Source organism: Athene cunicularia (genome assembly GCF_003259725.1).
Source record: "Athene cunicularia isolate RWA chromosome 20 unlocalized genomic scaffold, athCun1 chr20_part1, whole genome shotgun sequence".
Classification (NCBI taxonomy): domain Eukaryota; kingdom Metazoa; phylum Chordata; class Aves; order Strigiformes; family Strigidae; genus Athene; species Athene cunicularia.
In genome coordinates, this window is record NW_020799125.1 from 9,251,770 (window position 1) to 9,276,948 (window position 25,179).

At 48.0% G+C, this 25,179-nt stretch overlaps 2 protein-coding genes across 3 annotated transcripts in view; one reads left to right on the forward strand and one right to left on the reverse strand.

Annotated features, from left to right (window-relative positions):
- The window catches only part of GDAP1L1 (ganglioside induced differentiation associated protein 1 like 1), a 13,604-nt gene extending 1,160 nt beyond the window's left edge, over positions 1 to 12,444 (forward strand). Inside the window, exons 2-6 of the mRNA XM_026862236.1 lie at positions 2,283 to 2,475; positions 5,837 to 6,010; positions 8,072 to 8,169; positions 8,316 to 8,430; positions 11,048 to 12,444. Of these exons, the coding sequence (XP_026718037.1) occupies positions 2,283 to 2,475; positions 5,837 to 6,010; positions 8,072 to 8,169; positions 8,316 to 8,430; positions 11,048 to 11,391 (924 nt within the window). The 3' untranslated portion in view covers positions 11,392 to 12,444. The remainder of the gene's footprint in view (positions 1 to 2,282; positions 2,476 to 5,836; positions 6,011 to 8,071; positions 8,170 to 8,315; positions 8,431 to 11,047) is intronic.
- A 9,631-nt stretch (positions 12,445 to 22,075) lies between these two features.
- FITM2 (fat storage inducing transmembrane protein 2) lies at positions 22,076 to 25,042 on the reverse strand. Of its 2 annotated transcripts, none has more exons than XM_026862235.1 (2): positions 24,915 to 25,042; positions 22,076 to 23,229 (listed from the first exon to the last, which is right to left on the reverse strand). In XM_026862235.1, the coding sequence occupies exon 2, from the start codon at positions 23,109 to 23,111 to the stop codon at positions 22,587 to 22,589; it is 525 nt and encodes a 174-aa protein (XP_026718036.1). In that variant the 5' UTR covers positions 23,112 to 23,229; positions 24,915 to 25,042; the 3' UTR covers positions 22,076 to 22,586. The 2 variants fall into 2 exon arrangements, with proteins under 2 accessions (XP_026718036.1, XP_026718035.1); XM_026862234.1 differs by having other exon boundaries at positions 23,637 to 25,042.
- Positions 25,043 to 25,179: the final 137 nt, after the last annotated feature.

Sequence of the window (25,179 nt, forward strand, 5' to 3'; positions counted from 1 at the left end):
CCCCCAATCACTCCCATGCCATTAATATGACATGGAGAATGGGATATTCAGAGGGGTGGTGGGGACACAAAGTTCCCCTGGCGCAAGGGCCCCCACGAGCCCCGCAGCCCGGTGGGGAGGCCGGAGGCAGAGATGCCCGTTCCTACTTGCAGGCACAAAGAAAGGAGAGGATGCCCAATGCAGCAGGGTGGCTGCACATGGTCTGCCGTTGGCAGCAGGTGACTAATGGGCTTCTGGTCCGCACCGGCGAGGGATGCTCGTGCCCAGCTCACTGTTACCTTTTGTCCTGCTCGTTTGGCCGCCGGCAGCAGGGAGGCAGTGGTTAAGTGGTTAAGTGGTTAAGGCACTTCTTGTACAGGGTTTCCTACAGCTGGCCTCCCCTCTGCGGGGCTGGCGACAGAGCAGGGCACACCGAGAGCCACAGCACCCGCTGCTACGTCAGCTCCGGCACCGCTTCAGGCTTTGCTTTTGAGGTCACTTGCAAGGAAACAGCGTTTGCTGGAAGGCAGATGAGCACAAGCTGGCGTGATGAATATCGCAGGGCGAGGAGCGGCAGGGGCTGCATGAGACCTCCCTGCACAGGAGTTTTTCTCAGAGCTGCCTGCTGGCCGAGCTTTTCCTGCTCTGCCCTTGGAGCTGCTCAGAACCACCCTCCACTACGCTGGGGCTATTTGTGGGAGGGATCCTGAGCCCCCACCAGGATCTGGCACTCTCAACAAAGGGATTTTTGGAGTTCTACAGCCAGTATTGGATTTTTACACAAGATGCCTCACGGTACCTGTGCTGGTTCCTCAGAGACACACTGGGGGGTCCAGGTGCATTCTGTCACCCCAGCTGGGACCCCTCCTTGGGGTTACCCTGGGAGCTGAGCCCTCCTGCCTGGCAGCTGCCTCTTGCCAGGCCTTCAGGCTTGGCTCTTGATATTAGAACAGGGAAGCAGGGGGAGTCTGGGGACAGATGCCCTGCGTGGTCCTGCCCAGGGTTTATCCATCAGCTGAGAGAGAAAGGCTGAGAGAAATGTTGCAGTTGAGGTTCACAGGCTTCCTTTGCCCGACTTTAAAAGAAAAAATTAATTTGCCAACCCTGTAAATAATTAATGACTAATTCCCCAGGGACTCTGAAGTACTCATAGAAATGCTTATATTTGTTAAGTTGTATTTTTAGCCGCTGCTAGTTGGAGGAAAACAAGCGCTTTTCCCTCATTCAATAAATGTTCTGTAAAACATAGCAGTTTCACATCCTCCGAGGGAGGGTTTTTTTTTCACCTGTTTGACATACTTAGTTCATAACAGTCAGGATTTTATAACCCAGAAGCCTAAAATGCCATCCCTGGGTGCGTATTCAACACCATCTCAAGCACAGAGCAAAGCAGCGGGATCAGCCCTGAGGGCTGTCTGTGGGTGATGGGGATGGGGACGGTGCCCCACATCCAATCCTGCTCTGGCCTCCTCCTGCCCCCCCAGACCCCTGGCCTCAGCTTTCCCACCCATGGGACGGGTGGATGACACCCCAGCGGTGCCACCCGCCGGCATGGCGCTGAAGGAGGGCAGCGGCAGGGGAAGGCAGCGGGTTTGGCACAAGAGGTGTGAAGGTGGTGGGTGATGTCCCCGGGCCAGCGGCAGCATGGGCAGGAGAGATGCTGTGCAGAGGCTGCTTGAAACTCTCCATGAAACAGAACCTTTTCCCTTCTCAAAACATGCCTGGCAAAGCCATCGCCCACCCCTGAGCATAGAACGAACCTGAGTCAGCATCCGGGCCTCCTTCAGCCAGGCTATAGCACCCACTGGGTGCAAGACATAGCATTGCTGCAACCTCTACTTCTTCCTCTTCTTCCTTGTCCTCCCAGTGTGCTGGGCTATGCTGGGACCCACAGCAGCATCACTGATTCCCCCCAGCTGGGGAGCTGCCAACCTCTCTCCACCTGCTTCTAAGGGGTGGGCTTGCAGCTCACGAGTACCCCTGGCCCCTTCACCTGTCACACTGGCCACCAGCAGCCAGAGCAAGGATAGTCCAACAAAGTTAGGATGGGCTTGCATCTTCTCCATTTGCTGGGAAGGGAAATCCTCACTTGGCTACCTGGATTTTGCAGCTGCCCCATGCCAAGAGCTGCTTGGCTTCTGGCAGGATGAGCATGTGTCATGGCACATCGCTGTGCTTAAGTGGCTGGGGAGGGCCAAGGAACTGTGGTGGGTGGAGGTGGGATTCTCGGGGTGCTTCAAGGGGCTCTTGGAACCAGCTTGGTGCATGGGGCTGAGCCCTTTCTCCCTGGTCTCTTGTCCCAGGTGCGGCTGGTGATCGCAGAGAAGGGGCTGCCCTGCGAGGAGCGGGACGTCAGCATGCCTCTGATGGAGCACAAGGAGCCCTGGTTCATGCGCCTCAACCTAGGGGAGGAGGTGCCCGTCATCATCCACAGGGACAACATCATCAGTGACTACAACCAGATCATCGACTACATGGAGAAGAACTTCACGGGAGGTAAGGGGGGTGCTGCGTCTCAGGGAAAACTCGGGTCTAATTCAGATACTATTTGCCAAATGCACTTGCTTTGTCCTGTAAAGTTTCAGCTTTACTCCAGAAGAGCAGCAAGCCACCAGCCTTCCACAGACTTTTATGTTTTCCCATGAAAATAAAGGATTTCCAGCAGAGACCCCTTGAAAGTGCTGCTAGGGGACTTTAGGCCCCCCCTTTTTCAGCTTTGTTGGCCACAATCCCAAACTGGACTATTTCCCTCTGTCCCTGTGGTGCGTGGTGGCATCTCACCAGAGCGGTGGCTTGGGGCACAACCCATCGGAATGCTTCTGGGTTTGGTCACCTTTGTACTTTGGCCTTGTGTAATTGTGTAAAAACCCCAGTAACTCCCTGTAAGAAGCCTCACTGAGAGAAAGTGGGTTTGAGCTGGGTGCTGCTGTCCCCCTTCCTCGATGAGCCCTGTGCCACCAGCCGTGGGCAGGGGACCCTGCCATCCCTGGTGCCTCAGAGAAAACTGCCTCTTTAAAGTCAAACAAAGCCAGCAGTGCTGGGGACCATGGGAGGATGATATGACACAAACCCAGAGGAAGGGACAACCAGGAGAGAGAAGCTCGTATTCCCCCTGGAGCAGGGCTGCAGTCAGCGGCCGGCCGAGCCCAGCACACCAGGATGCTGAGACGACACTCAAAGGTGGCTGTTTGCACGGCCACTGCGGCAAGCAGCCTCTCCCTGGCATCTCACATCCCTTCACCCTCATTTCCCCAAACCTGCAGGCTGTCAGGCTGGGATGCTCCACTGAGGAGGCTTCAAAGCTGAGCAGGGAGCTTGGGCTGTGCCATCACGACGTTCGCCCCAGCATCCATCCCCCTTGCAACAGAGACATCAAAAACATCTCAAAATAGCTCCCGAAGCAAGGGCGTCTTGCCAGCTCAGCTGCTGCTGTCCTCTCCCGGCCCTGCTACAGTGGTGGTGCTCAGCAGAGGCACGATGCTCGCTCACCGGCGGGGCAGTGGGATGGGATCGGTCAGGAGGAGCCCACACCGGCAGCAGGTCCCAGGGAACAGCGACCCTTTTCCTGCCAAGGGGCAGCAGGGAACATCATTCCTTGTTCCCGCACTGCGCAGCAGCTTCACCCGGTCTCTGCGAAGGGCAGGTGGTCCAACATATGTGACAACAGGCTGTCCCCAGCAGGAGGGGGACACAGCTCTGCCTGTGCACTGGGAAACTCCTATCGTCGAGATTTTCCAGCCAGGTGCAGTTTCTTACCTTTTCACTGAGAAATGGAGAGGGGAAGCTCCAGGGAAGAGTGCCCAGAGAACCACTCCCTGCTGCATGCTCTGCCCCGAGCCATTGCCCACCAATGGTAGCTGGAAAAAGCATTAGGATGCCACAGCCCGAGGGGAATCCCCCACCTTGAAGAAAGATGCAGAGCTTGAAAATGACTTTATAAGAAGGTATATACACTGTGTTATGTTTTCCCCTGGCCTGGGAGCATGGCCTTTACAGGTGTTTACACACACCCTGAGGGTCAGCTATCAGCAAAGGGTGGTGTGATGAGCAATGGTTTTCTTTCCCCAGAAAAGCAGTGAATAGTGCCAATAACCTTTGAGGGTGCTTCTCACTAGGTCAAGGCCCATCAGTGCCAAGAAATCACTGATGGGTTGGCTGCTGGCAGTGCATCTCACAGCCTGGGCGAGGGGCTCCTCCCAGGGCTGCACCCCCAGCCCTGTCCTGCAGAGCCTCCCCCCATCCCACTTTTGCACGGCCCATCACTTGCTGACTATATACAACAGCAGCCCATATGTGCAGGTCTGCCGTGGCGTGCAAAGGCAGGGCGAGCACGATCCCACCAAAAAGCCTCCCTGGGACGTGCTGAAGGACACAGGCCAGCAGCCAGCACACCGCTATTTCATTGTGGTCGCTCTGTCTCGCTGCCGGACAGGGCAGTCACTCTGGATATGCTGGTTTCCAGCCTTGGCCCCAGCTTGTTGGGTGCTGGCCAGGAGCCCTGTGGAAAGAGTACACATGCTATAGGTCAGTTGTTATTATTATTTCATTCAGCCGGTTGCTTTTCTCAGATGGAAAATCCCCGCTTGGAGAGCTGGAGTCGGGGCAGCATGGGCAGCGAGCAGCCTGTGGGCAGGGAGGAGCTACTGAAACCTTCCCTCACTCAGGGAAAAGTAATGCTGATGCTTGTCGGTCAGAAGAAGTTTATGGACCCTACTGACAGAGACAGCCCCGAATCAGAGCTGTTAGGAGGTTTGCAATATAGGAGCTGCCAAAATTTCCATGGCTCCTGTCCAGCCACAAGTGCCGGCAGGCGTGATGCTGCCTGGCTCAGGGCAGGGTGAACTGTGCATCCATGCCGGGTGGGCATCACCAGGCTGTGCCCGCAGTCTCGCTCCTGCTGCCAGCAGTGGGGCCAAGCAGAACTGTCATTTCAGGCCTTTAATTAAGGAGCCGTGTTGGCCACATCTGCCAAAGTCTTTCTGCCGATTCACCTTAACTCAGCCTGAGACACTGGCGTACGGTGAGCCCTGCACTGCAGACAGCATGTGGGCTACGGGTGTACCGAGCCTGGTGGTAAATTTACTCACTACCCATTAACTGCTACCTGAAAACGCCATAAACATTTATGATCCCATAAAAAAAATGGACCTGATATTCTTGGGGGAGACAAGAGCAACATTTTGCTCCGTGTGGTGTCATCTGCTGTGTATTTTGAGCAGAAACTGTAATAAAAAGAGCAGGATACAAACTGCCATCTGCAAAAGATTAATAAAACCCAACAAGGCGAGGGAGGTGCTGAGCTGGCCGGGGCGAGGGATGTTCCTGCAGCTGAGGCACCAGCTAAGCGCAGAGGGAAGATGTGCCAGGCTCCTTCTTTGGTCATCTACCTCTTGATTACCCATTTTGAGTGGGATTTTTAGGGAAGCCCAAGTTGCCTCACTGCTACAGGTGTAATGAGTGCGTAACTCAGGAGACCCCAAACTCAAATCCCCATGTTTTAGCTCTTTTCTGCAGAACAGGAAGATTTTGTTTCCCTTCTAAAAGATGTGAAACCACAGCATACAAATTCAGGGGCCACAGAGATGAAGGGCTTGCTACCCTGAGCTTCTGGGGCCACGGGGGCTGCAGGGCTGGGCACTGACATGCGTACACATCCCTATGGTCCTGCGGGTATGCCCATCTCTGGGCACAGACTGGACACACTCTTGGCCAGGACGGGCAGTGGGGAGGGGGCAGAGACAAGCATGGGGTATGGTTTTGAGTCCCCGCTCAAGCCAGGACTGCACACTGGTGTCCCACACAGGCTAACAAGCCACTCATGAGCATCCCGTTAACAGCTTTCGCTTTGCCCTCGCAGAAAACGTCACGCAGCTGATCCCCGAGCCAGGCAGCCTGCTGCACTCGCGGGTGCTGCAGTACCGGGAGCTGCTGGACTCGCTCCCCATGGACGCCTACACACACGGCTGCATCCTGCACCCCGAGCTCACCACCGACTCCATGATCCCAAAGTACGCGACTGCTGAGATCCGCAGTAAGTCACTTCTCCAGCGGGGCTGCCCAGGGCCACCGCAAACACAACGGCTCTCCCAGCCCTTCCTTTAGGCTCAGTTTGGCTCCACAGCCCAGCCAGCCACCCTGCTCTTGCTCATCTCTGCTTTCCATCAATGCAGGCAGGGACAGATCTGGGAAATGGCAAACCACAGCTAATCTGGGAGCTGCAGGTACCCTGCAGAGACCTCCTAACCCTGGGGATTTCTGGGCTCCCACAGGCCAAGCATGCTTCTCACCAGCTCTTTTTGGAGCACATGAATTTTCCTCCCTCTCCTCACATCCCCTCTCCCTCCAATACTTCTAAGGGCAAAGGTGGGAAAGTACAGCCAGACTGAGTTGCAGATAGTGGATGAATCGGCATGGCTGTGTACCTGACCTTCAAGTGCTCATGAAACACTGACAATGCTTAAATTAACTCAATGGCAAGGATTGCTCCTGGACTCGCCAGAGAAGTGACCTTGTTGGGAGGGCACTGGCATGCCCCACATCTCTCCCCTTCTTTAGGCTCTGGCCCCAAGCAGCGCCTGTAACAAACACCATTCCCCCTGCACTGTCCCTTCAGCTGCCTGAGTCATAGATGGTCCTCCTGAGATTGGCTGCAGTCGGGCACAAAGAGAAACAGGTTGTTTCTGAGGTGTATCTCATGGTCTGCCCTGTCTCTGCTGGCACCCTGCACGGGGTGTTTCCATGTCACCAAGTGTCACCTCCACCCCCAGATCTTGGGCAGATGCATGGTGCAGAGCCTGTCCTCTCCCCAAAGGGTCCTGCTACAATGGCTGCAGACCCCGTCTGCCTTGCATCACCTACCCAGCACTCTGCCAAAGTCCTTAAAAATATCTCCCCACCCGAACCTCCTCGCTGGTGGCATTTTTCCCAAGCCATTGCAAAGGAGGGGCTATGGGCAGGATGGTGCCCCAGTGCTGGTGGTGCCCTTCCTCCCCAGCACATCCCCAGCGCATCCACCCAGGTGATGGCTCGGCTGCCCTGTTGCAGTGGGTGCTGAGAAAATCCATGTAGTTGTGTCCCAAGGAGAGAGCAAACCAAGGGCCAGGATCTCCCAAAGGGAACAAAACCAGGGTGATATCCAGGTTTCTCTGAGTTAGAGCCCCAGGAACACTGGCTTGGAGCCTTAGTGAGCATGAGCTTCAGAGCTCATGGTGGAAAACAGGGAGTTTCACCATTTTGTGTCAGCATACAGCCCTGGCCAGCCCTGGCACTTCCCACACCATGCATCAGCATAGCCAAGCCCTTCGAGGGAACAAGGAGGGGGAGACAGATGGTCCCTGGCAGGAAGAGATTAGCCCATCTTTGGGTAATTTATGTCCTCCCTAAGGTGTTACTCTGCATCTCATATTATTCTCTTCCATTTACTCTGCTCCTTTCCCCCTGTTAGCTCCCTTATACAAAGCCCTTTGCATCCTCCCCATGCCCTGGGAAGGAGAGGGTAAGCATCTCTCCTGTGCTCATGATGGTCTCCACACTACCAAATTGCATCCCCAGACACTGAGATGGGGCAGGACAGCTTCATTTGGGAGGGAGCATCCCCTCCTGTGCACACACACACACACGTGGGCAGCTGGCTCAGACATCCCAAAGGATCAACCTGCTGGGGATGGAGCTGCAGGAATGAGGTTACACAGAAGCTCAGGGAAGTTCTTAAAACAGTAAGAGTCAGAGAGAGACAGAGATCTGGCACCTCCAGTATGAATCCAGCAGAGAAAATGAGGAGCTGAAACCCCCCCCCTGAAACCACCAGAGCTGGGACTCACCATGTCCATGGAGGGGGAATCTACCAGACCCCACAGCCAGCACTGCCATGCCTTGAGCAGGTGGGAGGGCTGAAGAAGCCACATGCCCTTAGGAGCAGAAGCAGGGCAGCAGCAAACCATGAATATTGGCCTATTTTAGCTCTCCGGGGTGTTTTATTGGTGCCCCCAATGCTACTTTGCATGCAGAATGAGGTGCTTTGCTGCGGGACGCAAGGTCATCCTGATGCCTGACAAACACAGGCCCCCCAGCCCCTCTGTCTCTCTCCCCCCAGGACATTTAGCTAATGCCAGCACGGAGCTGATGAAGCTGGACCACGAAGAGGAGCCACAGCTATCAGAGCCCTACCTCTCCAAGCAGAAGAAGCTCATGGTAAGTGGGTCAAAGCCATGCACACCTCTGGCATTGGGGGGACACGACCCACAGACCTGCCGTGGGCACCGGGAGCCTCGTGTCCCTGCACAGTTGCAGGGACACTTGTCCATCCATCCCCCATCCTAACCGCGCTCTCCACCCAGGCCAAGATCCTGGAGCATGACAACGTGAACTACTTGAAGAAGATCCTTGGTGAACTGGGGATGGTGCTAGACCAGATTGAGGCCGAGCTGGAGAAGAGGAAACTGGAGTACCAAGGTAGGCTCGGGGCTGCATTTACGGGGTGTTTTTTCATACCAGGCTGAGGTGCAACACCAGGAACAGCCGATGCCTTTGCACCTGATGAACATGCCCCATGGTACAACCACCAGTGGGGCCAGGATTGCCTCTAGGGTCTCCTGGTTTTGGGTGCACTGATGTCATTGCAGCCTGCGCTGTTGCACCATGAGTAGCCCAGACTGACAGATGCAGGGCTGGGGATGTGTCCTGCAGCCAAGCCCCGCCTCGCCACAGGTCTGCAGCACATCCCAGTGGAGTATGGGCAGGGAAACCTGATGGGAATTTGAGGGGCCCTGGAGGGGTGGGAGCCTTTACAGGACCTGCGTCAAAGGCCAGCAGGTGGGAGAGAGTGACACCAGCCATCCCTAACATCAAATACATACTGCTGGGTGCCTGCTGAGAGCCACCCTGATGCCCTGGCAGACAGAGATGCATGGGCACAGCTGGGCACTGCTTGTCTTGCCATCACCCCATGATGACGCCATCATCCTCTCATCCCTGCGGCCAGCAGGCCTCGTAACCCCAGCCCCAGGATGGCTGGTTGCTGCCAGCACCACAGTGCCAGATCCAGAGCAGAACCCAGACACAGTTAATCAGGGGATGACCCCACAGCTGCCCCTGCCCTCGGGGCCGGCCCCAGCCATGGGGAGCCATGCGTCACGCTCGGGGCTGCACTGAAGGGCCCTCGGAGGTGCCAAGGTCAGACCCGGCAGGACACAGGGTTGGGGATTTGGTGAGAGCCCTGATGCATTCACAGCGGCACCCTGTGTTGCCCTAATTGCCTCCAGTGAACACCCTCGTTAATTGTTCTGAGAGCTGGGCTAGCTCAGCAGAGTTCGGCCTAATGAGGTGCCCTGGGAGGATGTCACGGGCACTTGGAGCAGAGGGGTGGCTGCTGCCAGCGCCCGAGGGCTCCGCTGCCTTCGGTCCTTGCGTGCTGCTCCTACCCTCTGCTTCAGGCACCCAAACTCCCCCCACCATGCCCACAGCCGGGTCAGGATCTCAACAGCAGACACAAGCACCAGCCCTTTGGCAACTTCCCAGGAGCCGCAGTGCAGCAGCTCTCCTCCCACGCAGCCCAGGTTGCCGGCCCAACGCGCAGCGATGCAGGCTGGGCAGGGCAGGCAGGAGGGGGGTGAAAGATGCTGCAGGAGCACTGGGCAACCCCTTGCCACAGGCACCCCATTTGGCTGGGACAGGCTGGTTCAAATTGGGGCTACTGCGATGCAAAGAGGGCGAGTTGCCTTTGTCTGCGCTTCTGCCCCACCTTGGCGCTGGGAAGGGGTGCAGGGGGCTGGGGCACCTCACAGCTGGGTCCAGACCTCAGCAGCGGGTGCAAGTCCAGAGCCAGGAGAGGTAGGGCTGGATCAGGGCGCTCTCCTGAAGTCACCATCCTCACATGGGCTTTGTCCTTTGCCTGCAACGGTGCCTGGGAGCAAGGCAGCCACCTCAGCCCCATTTCCCTACCTCTGAGCTGAAGCACCCGCAGGGTCCCCACAGCGCCCAGGACTCTCTGGCTGCAGCACCCCACAATTCATTAGTCACTGAAAACTTTTATTGACTAATTAGGCACAGGCAATCTGTCCACTTGGGCTGTGCCTCTAGCAGGATTAGGCAGGCTGCCAAGCGGCTACAAATGAGGGTGCTAATTACCAGTAATTCCCCTGGCCTGGCCCTGCAGGCAGCCCTGCAGCACCAGCGCCTGCGCAGGGGTGCCATAAAGGTGACTCTCTCCCTCCCGGATATAACAGCCAGAGGGCAAATGGAAAAGCCCCAGAATTAAGGATTTGGTGCAAAGCCAGAGGCTCAGCCTTTGTGCCCTTCTGCTGTTCTTCCTTACTATCCTGGCCTGAGCCTAACAACAGCTTGATTTATTCCTGGACATCTCCCTGGTGAGGTTATTTCCAGGGTGACCTCTTATCAGGGGTTATCAATGCTGTGGTGCCTTTCCTCACACCCAGCATTCACACCGAGCTCCGGCTCTTGGCACAGACATGCTGCAGTTTTGGTGTCCTGGAGCAGGGTCCCTGCTGCAGGAGAGGGGACAGAGGCAGGACCTCCCCGACAGCACACAGGGAGAGCAGACAGGCCAGGCCAGCAAATGTGTTTGATTCCTGAGGATTTCTTACATCCCTGAAATAGGACAAGTTAACATGACACTCCTGAAACAGTTCCCAGTGCAGCCAAGGACAAATGCTGCTGCTGTCCCTTGAGCACTAACACAGCAGAAGGGGTCACTGCACCACATCTTCCTTCAAGGGAGGCCAAGGGCCCTTTGCCAGGGACCTCCTGGGTATGGGAGGATGACATCTGTTGACTTGGGAGAGAGGCAACAGAGACGTTCTGCAGACAGCAATTTGTACCTTCATGTGGGCTATAAATGATCGCTTCACATTCTCAGCGTGGTGGCCCCACATATCCTCCATCACGTGGCCTGGTAGATGTGGTCTGATCTCTTGGGACATCAGAGAGTTGAGAAAAAACACCCCAGGTGTAATGCAAATGCTCCTGCCTTTGTGGATCTTTTGAGCAAGCCTTTAGGTGCCCACCCAAGGGTTTATTCTTACTCTACTTGCTCTGTCACTTCTCTCTCCAGGGCAGAAGTGTGAACTTTGGCTCTGTGGATGCGTCTTTACTTTGGCTGATGTCTTGTTAGGAGCTACCCTGCACCGCCTCAAGTTTCTAGGACTCTCTAAGAAATACTGGGAAGATGGCAGCAGACCTAACCTACAGTCCTTCTTCGACAGGATACAAAAACGTTTTGCCTTCAGGAAAGTTTTGGGAGATATACATACCACGCTTCTCTCTGCAGTGGTACCCAATGCCTTCAGGCTGGTCAAGCGGAAACCTCCTTCCTTCTTCGGAGCCTCCTTCCTGATGGGATCTCTGGGGGGAATGGGGTATTTTGCTTATTGGTACTTAAAGAAAAAATACATCTAGTGCTGGCTTCTTGGTGTTTAGTTTGGTGTCTCTGTGCTGTGTGAAATTATGATGAAGCCTCAGTAACTGTAATGAAATTTGAAGCAAGGTAATGAATAACTATATTGTTTAATGTAACATTCCGTAGTCTAGAAGTAGAAACGTATACTCCAAGGAAATAAGACAACAACAACAAAAAAATGCGTCAACTTGTAAATGCCTTTTTTAGGTTTAAGTATTCAACTCCAGTGAGAGGCTCAGGGGTTCACAGGCTCAGCCGTGCCCACCGGGAAGCGACGCCACCTCCGGCACCGGCCAGCTCCAGTGGAAGAGACAGGAACCCCAGGAAATTTCCTGACACCCAAGTTAACCAATGGGACTCGGATATTTGCCTGTACGTTTGTGTTTCCAAATTGTTCACCGGCCACATCTCACACATGCAGGTAGTGGGGACTTTCTTCTTCTAGAAGGCGTTGTGTTGTCATGCTTGGAGGCTTTCCTGAGAGCAGGGTGCAGTAGCTGGTCACAGTCAAGGTGGATTTGTGTTCTTCAAATATCCATTTTTAAAATTATTTTCATTAAAAGGAATATTTTTTATTGAGCTGCTCTTAGAACGTATCCACTTTCTACGTCTGATTTTGGTGGGCTTTTTTTAAAAGAATTTAACGTCTGTCTTTAACTGCCGCACTTTTTTCCTGAGATAAATCATTTTGACTTCCATCCTGAATTTTGGCACATGAAGGAGATTATTGTTTTAAGCCTTTTGGCTCTGTCTCTTGAGTTTTCCTTCATGGATTTGCAAAGCGTCTTTCACTGACTGAGCATATCTGGACTCTGAAAAAAGTACGACCATTTTCAGAACTTTTCAGCACTTTCCTGAAGGCACTTTGGCTTTCTCTTCCATCGGGGGCTCTTTTCTGTCATTTCCTCGCTGTGTGTTTTCTTAGAGACACTTTGCACAGAATCACATTGATGACTTTCTTGTGCCTTTTGCATGTTGGAAAGAATAATGGGCCTCACTGCTACTCATGCTTTGAAAACTGAGATCCTCAATAAACCATATGGGAGGAGTAACTGCTTCACATTTCTAAATGTGTTCAACACCCTTCTAGTCTTACCTCAAAGCATGCCAAAGGGCAGAGGGATGTGCAGGTGGCTTGTGCTTTTTCTCATGTACTGCATTGGTATAAAACTCTCATGGAAATAGTATGTATTCCTCTTCTGAGGCACTCATTTCTGTAGGCTCTCAGCCTGCTCGTATCTCCTCTGGCTGGTTTTCCAAGCGCTCCAGTGATCCTTAGCAAGTTGTGCTGCATCTTTAGGCTCGGAAAGGCATGCCAAGTATGGCTGAAGTAACACAAAGAGCATTTGCCTCTGACCCCAAAATTATGTATTTGAAAGCAGCAGGATTTCCCAGAAGCTTTGCTTCTTCATACAACTTGACAGCCAGAGAATTGTGAATATTTAGCAGGAATTGCAATGGATGAGCATGTAGTGATTAGACAGTGCAAACTGCACAGGTTTAGGCTGTACTCATCACAATTGTGTAGGCTGGTCTGACATACTTCTGACATACAATGGCCTGCGTAGCTGCAAAGGTGCTGTGTTACCCACACTTAAAACTGTTGTGTGGGAACTCAAATCCACTGCTTACACATGCAGACCAGGCACCTGCAGCTGAGGCTGCTGTGGCAAACATTACAGACACATGCGTCCCCAAATACAGTTACATATTTGCTTCATGGCATCAATGACTTTGGAAAAAATAGTTGTTTGCTTCTTTTTTAAGAGGGTTCCCTGAGGTTATCCCTTTTGCTGAATCTGAAAGATGTAAGAAGATACATGATGTCCTATAGTTCATCTAGTCCATTAGCTGGTACTAAACTCCCCACAAGAATTTTTAAAGATAATGGATTTCATCCTTTTACCTTTGTCCATTGTCCTAGACACACATTCCCTGGTGATCTCCAAAAGCTGATGAAACGCACAAACCAGGTGTAGCAATTAATATTAACAGAGGTACAAGGCCACAAAACCCAGAGACAAAGTCAGCAAATACTCGCTCAGTTCCCAGGATTTCAGCCTGAGAATGAGGCAGAAGGAAGCTTAGCAAGACTGCTGCTAATTACCATACTCTTTTATTTTTATTTTTTTTTTTAAGAAAAGAATAAATTTAAAATCATGGAGCAAATCAGAACTCTAAACACTGGAGAAGATTGGCATTTGTTTTGTTTTGGAGCACACTGTTAAAATGCAAGTATTACAAGGAAGCCAGGCAGAGCCAGCAGCTGGAACAAGGCGCAGATCAGTTTGGACCAACACATGAGAGATGTCAGCCGTTCACTTCGTGGGCTGCTGGGAAGCTGCAGATGCTGCAGTGATGAGTTTTGTACAGGTTCTCAGCTATGAATATTCACTAACAAGCCTTTGTTTAGGACCAAATTTTTTTTAAAAAAGCAAAAATCAGTGAAGATGGTGCCACTCCCTGTCGCTGAGCCTTGTTTCCCTGTCATTGTAATGAATAAATACCAGGACTTTGCTCCAGGGAAAAGCAATCTGCAAGAGTGATAAAAGACAATTACTGTGACAGGCAGAGGCTGAAGTGATGTTCAAGACCATGCTGAACGAACCAGGAGATAAAATGTCACCACCCCGATCGATCCAGATTAGCCAGTTATTCTCAGCAGCCCTGCGGTGATTACAGGCTGTCAGCATAAAAAGTTGCTTTTGCTCTAGTTGATCTGAGCCTAATCAGGCGTTTTCTGCTCTAGTTCCATTTGACAGGGGAGAGCCCTGCACTGCACAGCCATAAACTGGGCACTGGCCTGATGTTCGCGCCCAAGACATCCGCTGTACGCAGAAATACAAAAATGATAGCAAAAATCTGTTTTCTTACTCCAGGACTTTACACTTCGCTCTCAGCAAGGTGGGGGCAACAGTAGCACCCAAGGGGTAAGGCTGGAAGGTGAGGCACCTCAGAGATACTATTTGGAGCGAATGTCTGCTCTGGGACACCTTGCGATTTGTTGCTGAGCAACTGCTGTCACTGAAGCACTGGCTTGGCTGCGCTAGAGAATGGAGGGAATGGCTGGTGCTGTATCCTGCACCAAATGCTTCTGTGTACCTGATCCGACCCAGTTAGGGCCCTTCCTAGGCTTTACCCGATATGTACTTATTTACCCAAGAAAATTGTTATAATTCAAAATCTGTGTTTTAGAGGCAAATGTGCTTTTAGGCAGCTCAGGGCCTTAAAATCTGTATCTGTGCTGAAATCTGGAACTTTCAACTATCAGAGGGAAGAAAATTGGAGGCTATTTGTCAAGTCCAAGCCCTTCTGAGCACCTCTGAGATTGAGTTTCACGACACTGAGTGAGCTCCCAAGGAGCAGTCACCCCCTCCTCCCTCCCAAGCCTTCCGTTTAATAGGCTTCCAACACTCAGGTTTGTAGAACTACAGCTTCTGACATCTTACTACTCCTACAGGTTTTGGTCAAAAGATTCAATTATAAAAATTGAAAATGCACGTGTCAGTCTTGGAGCTGGCTGGCAGCTTTCTCCTTTGCTTGTCAAGGGATGGAGGAAAAGACCTCTCCATGCAGAATAAAGGATTTCAAAGCCAAGCTTGCCAAAGGACAGGAAACACACTACAGAGCTTGTCTTTGTCACAGGTTGCCAAAGAAATTGAGATCAAGGGCTCTCTAAGAATACCTAGTGACCATCTCTCAGCCCTCTCAGAAATTAATTGCTGAGTCTTGCTCTGTTTCTGAATGAAAAAAAAAAATAATCCCTACCATCCAACTGCAATTTCAGTATCCTGGCTCAGGAGGAAAGGGGGATGGTGTAAGAGCTGCTCCTTCAAGGAAGAGGAAACTTTCTTTCTGCTGTGAAAATAAATGAAGGACTTCTCCACATGAGAACATCAAACAGAAAACATTAAAGCTTGTGAAAATATTTAACATCAGGTTGCATTTGGTGGCATTCACTGCCATCATTAAGATCAGAGCCAAAACCACCCAGATTGGATCCACAATACAGGCAATGACAGCAATTAAACTTCTCAAGGTTCCTGAGAAATATATGGGATTAAAATAATATGGGATAATATGATAATACTATTTTTTGAGATGGCCTGGGATAATATAAAATATGATAATATGAGATTAAAAACTAAATAACCAAAGAACAAGGAAATAATGTACAACCTAAGAGCTAACTACAACTCCACACCTGCAGTTATCTGTGGCATAAAGAAGGACAAGAGGGTAATTTCAGATCTGTTCACGCCATCAGCAAAGCTGCTCTTCCTACACAAGTCTGTAGAAAAGCTCCTTCTGCCTTGGTGGGCCAGAGCAAAGTCCCCAGTCCATGTTCAGCAGGCTGCGCCCCGAGAAAAGTTCAAACCCACAGGTATGAATGGGAATAAGCATGTTGTCAACAGGAACAGACTTCATGCCCCTAAAGGATTTCCTAAAGCATGGCCTCAGTCATCAAATTTTAGAGGTTTCAGACCAAGCTGTGTCTAATACTGCATCTAAGGTTTTAAGCAGTGGCAAAACCACACTGGAACTTGTATTCTCAAAGTGCATTCACTACAAACAGATTTCCTATTTTTTCCCCTCATGCTGATTTCCAAATGTGCCCAAATGACATATTTACTATCACTGTCTTTCACTCTCATTTTACACACCTTCTTCTGAAGGATTAAGCAGAGAGAAAACAGTCTGCTTTAAATGTCTCGGGGTGAAAGCAAGAATACCACATATGCCATAAATAATTTAGATGAACAATTGCTTTGTCAGAACAGAGATGTCTATCACTGCAGCTGCAGCAAAGGCAAGCAGAGGCTGCGGACTGCAGTAACCTGGGTGCTGCAGGCCAAGGCTCTACCTGCAGACCACAACTGCCGATGCCAAAGCTGATTATTTCTATTTCCATGAGACTTTGACACTGAAGAGCATCAACTAACAAAGTGTCAATCTCCTCCCAACTCCTCAGGAGCTCACAGTAGTTGTCTTTGTTGTGGTGGGTTTTTGTTTTGTTTTTTTTTTTGGTTTTGTTGTTATTTTCTCCTTCCTTTTCTCTTTCTCCTCTGCACAATGATCTACTTTCAGCTCATTTTTATGTGCCACTCTCCATCATCCTACCCCTTTCCTCTCTCCTGCCCCAGACAGCTGGGGATGAATGAGCGTTTTCAGAAACATTTCTGTTGTCAGGAGTCCATGGGTTGTGAAACTGCATCAGTGATCACAGCATCTCCCATCTCCACCTTCTGCAAAAGAACAGCTAAGAAATGGAGATATAGTTAAGAGCTTTTTTAGCAAGACTAACAGCATAAACCAATGACAACTTAGAAAGCCTTTCTTTAAAAATACACTGTCCAACCCCCTACTTTCACTGCCTCCTGTCTCAGCTCTTTCCTACCAGCACCTCATCTCTCCCATGACCTAAATCCTTTTTAGCTCCAGGAGTTATCCAAATAAAGCTACTTTGCAATCAGAACAGAGTGTAACCAGGTTTGAGGGTGCTTCATAATGCTGCAGGCACTTCTTGACATAGAACTAAGTATTCTGCATAGTTAAGTGCTGCTTCGCACATGCTTGTTCTATCACAAGGTCATGTCACCCCATTGCAAGCCTCCTGCAACACCCTTCTATTTTTGTTTACCAAAAGCAATTTCTTTCCATTCCATGCCCTTGTAGCCAACCACTAAAGAACAGTACTAGGGAGGATTCTTGGCCACAAGCAAAGAAAAAAAAAATCTTGAGAAAACAAAACCAAAAAACACCCTGGCATAATTTTTTCTCTTAGCTTCCAAATCATGACAATGACCTGAAAAAAAATTTCTTAAAAACTCAAACCTCTATTTATTCCCATTCTTCGAAAAAACAAATCAGTCAGATCAGGCTATGGCAAAGCTGGAACAACAGTGCACAGAGCTGGGAAGACCTGTGGTTGAGAATGACACTGTACTAAGCACATATTAAATCCGTGCTCGCTTCATCATCTGCAAAATACAGCTGGCAGACCCCAAGTGCCATTCTGAATCAGCACAATCATGCTGGGGTTGGGTGCAACAATTCACACATTTGGACATAAGGCTAACTGGCTTTGTGGGCTTAGTATCAGCTTTATTTTCAATTAATTTTGCACGCCTTTCCACATCACAGTCAACTATTTTGAGGCACAACCTATTTAGCTGAATTTTCTCCAGCAATGAGTCATCACGTTAAGCCTCCCACTGATGGAGTTGCACTACGTGTAACCTCTGAGTACTGCTCTCTCCCCAGTTCCCATGGGATGGGGAAGGCTCTGCAGAACAAGCAGCACAGGATTCAGGGAAGACCTTTCAGAAGAGACCTAACATTTACACTGAGGATATGCCCATTTATTGCTCTGACATCAACCATGTTTCCCGCAGATTAAATGCATTAAATTACATGACTGAGGGAATACACAATTAAACTGCAAAATGAACACAGACTGGACATGGAAAAAGGCTTCAGAGATATGAGACAAAAAATAATCGTAATTTGTATTTACTTCTGTTCCACATGTTAATTTCTCTAGCCTTACACCACTGGGAAGACAAACAGTCCATCTGCAGATCTCCTACCACTGGATACATCGTCAGGAAAAGTGCAATTGAGAAAGGGCGTTTTTCTGAGTATTGCTTTACCTCCGTACGCAGCTCTCCTGAAAGGCTGGTAGACTGCTTATTTTCTGTGCCATATTACAGTTCCAAACCTTCACAGAGAAGTTATCCAGGTTGTTAAAGGCACATGGCATTGCCTGTGTTTTGTGATAGGACAGAGTGTAGTTTAAAAACTTCCAGACTAAATATTACTACATAATGGCCTGAAATTTCAGGGACTCTACTCAATCCTGATAGTCATTGCCATTTCTGCTTTTCCAGCTTGCAACCTCTGTGTTCTCACTGTATACTCTAAGCACTAAGGTAACCCACATTCAAATGAATAATTTCCTATTAAACACCTGGATGAAATTACACTGTACAGAAATGCAGTGCTTGCTCCCCAAGAAAAGGACAAAGCTAACTCTACTAACGCACCAAGCGCCTGTCACATTGCCTTCTCTTTCCTTCCAGTTCAAGCACATTAGGTGTAGTTCTGCTTCAATAAATTAAAGCATGTGCTTTCCTCCAGGTAAACACCATTACAGTGACAGACCCACTCCTTTTAACAGTTAATTATGAGTTCAGAGTCACAACAGCCTTTTTTTGGTCAGTATTAATCACTTTCATCTTAAGCTTTGGCAAAGTACTTAAAAAGATGGGAAGATTTATATATATATATATCTATATCTATATATATCTATATATCCCACATCTAGCAGAGGTAAAGAGCATTTACGACTAATCTGTGCTCCAGGAGACGAGATGAAGCTATGAAAAGGAATAATCCCAGGAAACAGGCTTTTGAGCAAACAGAGATAAACAGAGGCTGATCAAAGGCAAAGAGCTGGAAAAAGCTCACTGCAGAGAAGCTGCGGGGATCTACTTTAAGCTATAATGGAAAAAACAGGTATTATTTAAATAAGCGACCATAAACTTGCATTCACAACTAAAGCTTGATTTTTGCAAAACATTTAATATATCACAGTAGCCCGTACAGTTATTTCCATTAAAGTGCACCACAGGGCATAACTGGCCTTCTCACTGTCATGAACTGTGACGCATCAAAACAGAAAACAGGATTTTTTATTTTGCAGCCACTCCATGATCTAAGTTTCAGTACACACAAATGAATTGGCAAACCAAAAATACCATTTAGCACCAGTGAAGCATTCATGGAATAAATTTGCTTTGAACAAAGACTTTGAGGATGAATCAAACCGCAGGTTCAGATATGTTTAAAGTCTGAACTGTTCAGATGGCTCTTACGAAAGATCTAAACTTTCCTGTTTGCCTGATCTTGCCTCCAGTGGTGCAAACATTTGAAAGAGTCCCAGGTAAGTGAAGAGTGAAATGAATCCTAATCCTGTTAATCTTCCCACTGTGTTCTATCTGAGACTCCCTTCCTTGCTGGCCCCAGCTGAGGAAAGTGTTTAAGGCACCAAGACCTGGCTCAGCCACATCAGTCAGGCCAAATGCTGCTTCTGTCAAAGCACTGTGATACAGAGATAACATAACTGACTAGAAAAACACAGGCAATGAAAAATTAGCAAATATATATTGAAATCAGTAATATGCTAGTAAGATTTGGAGACAAAAATTCCCTGGATAATTCTACAGACGTAGAAAGACAGCTGTGCTGGAACAAGAATACCTCAATGCAGAAAAGCAAAAAAAAACCCACAACACCCAGAAAAAGACAAAGTGTTTCTTGTGGTTGCTGTCTATTGGAATTCCCCACAAAATATGAAAATTTATCTTTAAAATGTTACACTTTTAAAAATATTGAAACATTTAACAGCTGTTAAAAGCTTATTTGTGCCTTTGGAACAGGACATCAAAATGCCGGTACTCTGCAGCACTGTGAATAGCTGCAAGTCTCTCGTAGAGAGGCCGTATTTTTATTTTAATGATAAAACTGTATTTGGGAGAGGGAAGTCAGACAAAGGTGATGGCAAATATGTGAACAAAAAATTCGTAACCTTTAGTTTCCAGTTAAAGTGCAAGGAAGCAAAGACTTGCTCTGAAACAGAGTCAAAAAGTGCAAAGAAAAGATCTGCAGTACCAGGCCAACAGTTGGCACATGGTCTCTGGGTATTGAGAAAGACACGTACACCAAGATTTCCAAATCCTTAAGCAGTGTTAGAGCCCATGGGAGTTTTCCTGTATGTTTCAATGGATTAGGCTTTCACTTTGCTACGTTAAGCAACAGTCCATGTCTACAAAATCAACTGTCTGGTGTAACAGGCACATATTGGGAAACTTGCTTTTGTCAGGCATGACTTTTGTTTCTTTTTATACCCTGTAGTTTTGAGAACCTGTGCTATATTAACCCATTTAAATACTGCAGAATTATCAGTCTGATCATACATCTCAGTAGTCACAAAAATACCAGGAGACTGGATCATCCAGAGAAGTGAAGAGCAGCAGCAGTATCTTTACAGACATCAGGAACAGATTCTCAAAGACACAAATACTGATAAAGTTTAAATGGTTTTCTTTCATTGTTTAAATAAAAGTTTTGACAATAAGCATATCCCACATTATTTCTGTAATAAAAAGTTTGTATGACACTAGTTAGAAGTGGACAGAAATATCCATAGTGATTGCACAAAACATTTGTGAAACTGAACATCATTTCAGCAAGTCAGTTGGTTCAAAAACAACATTTCCTGTTAAAAGGCTTTGTCTATATAGCAAAGTTATATAAAGATAACCTAAAATAGAAACTTAAATTTAATGAAATTAGTCAGAAAGCCTTCTGGGTATATAATCCTTTTTCATGGTGAAAGTGGCTTATGGCCTTGCTTAGCTCTACTGGGAGCACGCTTACATTACATCAAAAGAATGACCACAAATGAATTTGCATTGTTTAAACAAACTTAGTTAAAACAAATATGAGTTAATCAGTGCAAATTTTCCAAAAAGTCAGCTTAAAAGGCAATTGAATGCAAAAACAGGAGGAGCTTGGAAAAAAAACAAAACCCACAACCCAACATCATAACCTCCCAAAACAGCTTCTTTCTGACAGGTGATTGGTTTCTAAGGATGACAGCAACTCCCACTGAATTCAGCTGAAATTCGGGTGAATACAGCTCTCCTCAGAGGCAGACCACGTGTGGAACAAACACTGCTGTATTTATTGCAAATGCTGCCATTGTGTTGCTGGAGCCGAGATGTTGGGATGGCAAAAAGAAACATGCCTAGATTAGACTATGGTGCATCATAGCCTGTATTCAGCAAAATAATCAATCACCCTGGAGTCAAACACCACAGACAGATCAAGTCTGCTCTCAGATCAGCGGACAGCATCTGCAGCCTCACCCAGAGACATTTTTGGCTGTCCTGCTCATCACTACAACTTACAACACTTCAAACAAATTTTGTGCAATTGTGTCATGAATAAGCCTTTATGAAATAATAAAAAGCTTTTCAAGATAAAAACTATGCTAAATGTCTGATTGATATGATGAGTAAACCCATCCCACCTCATACCTATTCATTATATAATAGTAGTGTTTTATTCAGTAGTGGGTTTGCAGCCACAGCTTTCTGTGCAATCAAAATTAAGTAGCTTATTGATATTGCTGGATAAGCAAGGATAAATATTGCTTCAAGCACACTGCTTTGCAGCTCTTAGGATAAACAATGTGTTTCATTCATTATCAAGCAGACTATTCAGGAAATAGCAGTTTAAACTAACTTGTTCCTAACATCCAAATTTCATTGTTCAGAATTCTAGAAGAAACATACCACAAAGCGCTCGTTACAAAGCGTGCAACTTTTAAGACTTTAAAAAAATTAAATCTCCAATTCTCATATTAGACTTGTTAGCAAAATTGGAAGTTTTTTTCTGTTAAGAATAAAATGACTAAATATTACATATACTTCACCCAAGGAGAAAGTTAAGGCTCGTTTTTCAAGAGTTTCCTTTTCAAAGGCAGGCACGAATTTAAAGTCACAGTCTGCTTAAGACATTACATCTCCGATTTACTCTCTGTTGCAGAAGGTGCAGGCAGCAAAGAAGCATGTGTGGCAAGTTACTGTATTTAACACTTGATAACATGAGATGTTCTAGTTTCACAACAGAGCTATATACTGCTTTAGTGAGTATTGATACTTTTGCAACACTTAACAGCACTGTCATTATTAGAGCTTTCCCATAAGGCAGTACAAATAGGAGTATTAAAAAAAAAAGTTTGAGGTTTGGATCATCCACAATATTTTGACATAAATAAATCAAAAAGAAAGAGGGAGAATTCATTTGAGATCAGTCAAGCTCTTAAAGAGCAAAGATCTCTGTCAGCCTTTGATCTGCTCCTCCGTTTATTAGGAAGAGGAAAACAGGTTTCATCTCTGATCTCTTTGCTGAGAACACCAGTCAGCAGCTCCTAAACAAGAGCAGACCTCTTCCAACACCAATATTTTTCTTCCAAGGGAGAAACGCATTACCACCTGCCAGCCACTGGCTAGTACAGATTTGGTGTCCTCCAGCCCATTACCTTGTTCCTTACAGTGGAAATACAGTAGCCATTTCTACATTCAACTACTCCAGTACTGAAAGAAAAATCCAAACATTTTAAAATTTATCTGCTGTAACTGTATTTCTTTGAACTCAAAGGTATATTTGGAAGAGGTAGTCCAGGGGAAAAGGGTTTCAAGTACCAAAATCTGTATGTCCCATACCAAGCTGACAAACCTATCAGCACACCGAGGAGCTTTTGACTGAAGTCATGGAAATACACGGCAGTACAGAGAAACATGAACACCCAGATCATGGTGAGAAAACACAAGGAAACAAACAGGATGTTGATCACAACATGCAGCTTAGAGTTCTGGTCTATGGACAAGGCTTCCAGCACAGCCACTTCCTCCACAATCATCAGAGCACAGTACGAGAGCAGGAAACAGTGACCTGAGATATCAAAACCATTCCAGATGCCGTTGTCCTGGTGGCACTCCTGCTTGGTGGCGTACAGCCGGCGAGGGTCGCCGAGTTTACTCGAGGTAGAGCACGTGCCAGTGAGATTCTCAACATACATGAAGAGTCTGGTGCACACGTACCAGATGGCAGTGCCCACCAGCAGCGCACTGAGACGCCGCAGCACCATCAAAACGCTCTTCGTGGGACCATAGAGGAACTTGCTCTTGGCAAGCTGGTAGGTGGTGACTGCGATGAAGGGCAGCAGAAGCCACAATGTCCATGCCCAAGCCACCTTCACAAAATATCTGCCAGAGAAAAGCCAAAAGAGAAACATGCATGTGTAAAACTTCACAGGAGCTGAGGTAAGTGGTGGTTCTTGAAGTAGTAGGTTTTTCAAGATCAGTGTTCACAACTATCTAAATTAGACACTTGTGCCCTCTCCTCAAAGTAAAGCATAGCTACAATCTTAACCCTCTCCCCACTATTTCTCTCAGGCCCAACACCTGAATACTTCCTCAACCAGGTACTTTGTTTCCCAGGCAGTGTTCCCTTGGACCCAAGCCCTCGTTCAGACTTGCAGTTCACTTTTGCAATAGCTTTTACCCTATAAACCCGCTCAACTCTGCCCTACTCAAAATGCAGCTGCAGAGAATGTATTTTTAGCTTGCCACCCTGACCACAGTAACCCTTTTCTCTGACTCTCTTCCTTCACCTCAGTTATCGTTGCTTTCAAAGCCCTTCACAACCTCAAACTCTTCACCCTGAATAAGATAGCCAGAAGGGCTGACTCTTCCGTCATCATGAAGCCTTCCCTCTGTCATCACCTTCTAAAATAAATGAAGAAACACAATGTGTTTGATCCTTTGCTGTCCCTCCAGTTGGACAGCTTTCCTTTGCCACACACAAATTCTACCATCTCTAAATTCACCCTCTGCCTTGAAAAGTTTTGCTGTGATGACCATAAAATTTTAAAAACCAGCTGATGATATCCTGTTTAGGAGACAATACTGCTTAACCAGTTCTCTTTTCAAATCTTAATGTGGAGCACGTGCAAGTGAATTTACTAACAAGTTAAGGAGATCATAGTCTACAATCTTCTTTCTCCCATTAGCACCTTCCAATGCAGCTTGCTTCCTATCAGCTGGTGGGAGAGGGGAACTGTGCAGCTTCCTTATACCCATACCCTGGTTTCAGAAACAGAGACAGCAGAATTCTGGTCTGTGGCTGAGCTATAGTCATCATTTAATCATCACCTCAGCACCAAAACCAAGTAGGAACAGCGTCATGTACCTTCATTAAGACCTTAACAAAAACTGTCATGGTCTTGCCCAGGATTTTGAGGAATACCTCCTTTACTCTTAATTTTACAGAAGTGGCACCTGTTTGGCAACTACAGCTGCTACCATGAAATAGTAATTGAAAACAAAATCCTCATTTTATTGAGCAGTTAAAAGCAAAGAAGGCTGCTAACATAATTGCTGCTGGCAAACCAGCAGGCGAGTTATTTACGGGGGAAAAAAATTGCTTGAGAAACTGTCAGTACAGATGATCTTCCTCTATTTAAAAAAGGAGAATTGAACTGTATTATGTTTTGACTGCAAGATCAATTTCACACTCTTAAGTGTTCCTGCCAATCTTTCTTTTCAATCACACTAAAAGCAGCTCCTCTCCTGCGTCACCAATTACAAATTCAGATCAATAAAGTACAAAATTCCCCAAGTCAGAGGAGAAACCAGCAATTTCAGCTTTACTTTCTGGTCAGCAGCAGTTAAAGCACCCATGCACTGAGTGCCCAGCTCACTGACTTCCTTATGCCCTTCAAAATGTTCAAACGTAGTTTTAAAGAGTGACTAAGCCAGTTAAATCACTGCTTAAGTACTAGAAAGAAGTGGCAGCAACTCTGCTCTTACAAAACACGCTAAAAGAATTTTCTTCATCTGCTTTTAGATCAGTTCAGTAACAATCAGTTTACTCGAATGTGAGTAATTACCGAGGGGCTTAAGAAAAAACTTCCTTTTCCAATGGCAACCGAATGGGAAACTCCAGTTGTTCCCAAACAAGTGAAGGAGTTAACAGTCCCCCGGACCAGCAGGCGTTAAGGCCAGGAAATGTGACAGCACCCCCGGCCCAGCTCACGCTCACCGGCTCGCCCACACCCCCGGCGCGGGGCCCGGCCCGGCGCACAGTCACAGAGAAGCCACCCTCAGCCGAGCCCCCCGCCCCCCAGCAAGGGCCTCCCCGCCCCGAGGCCGCTC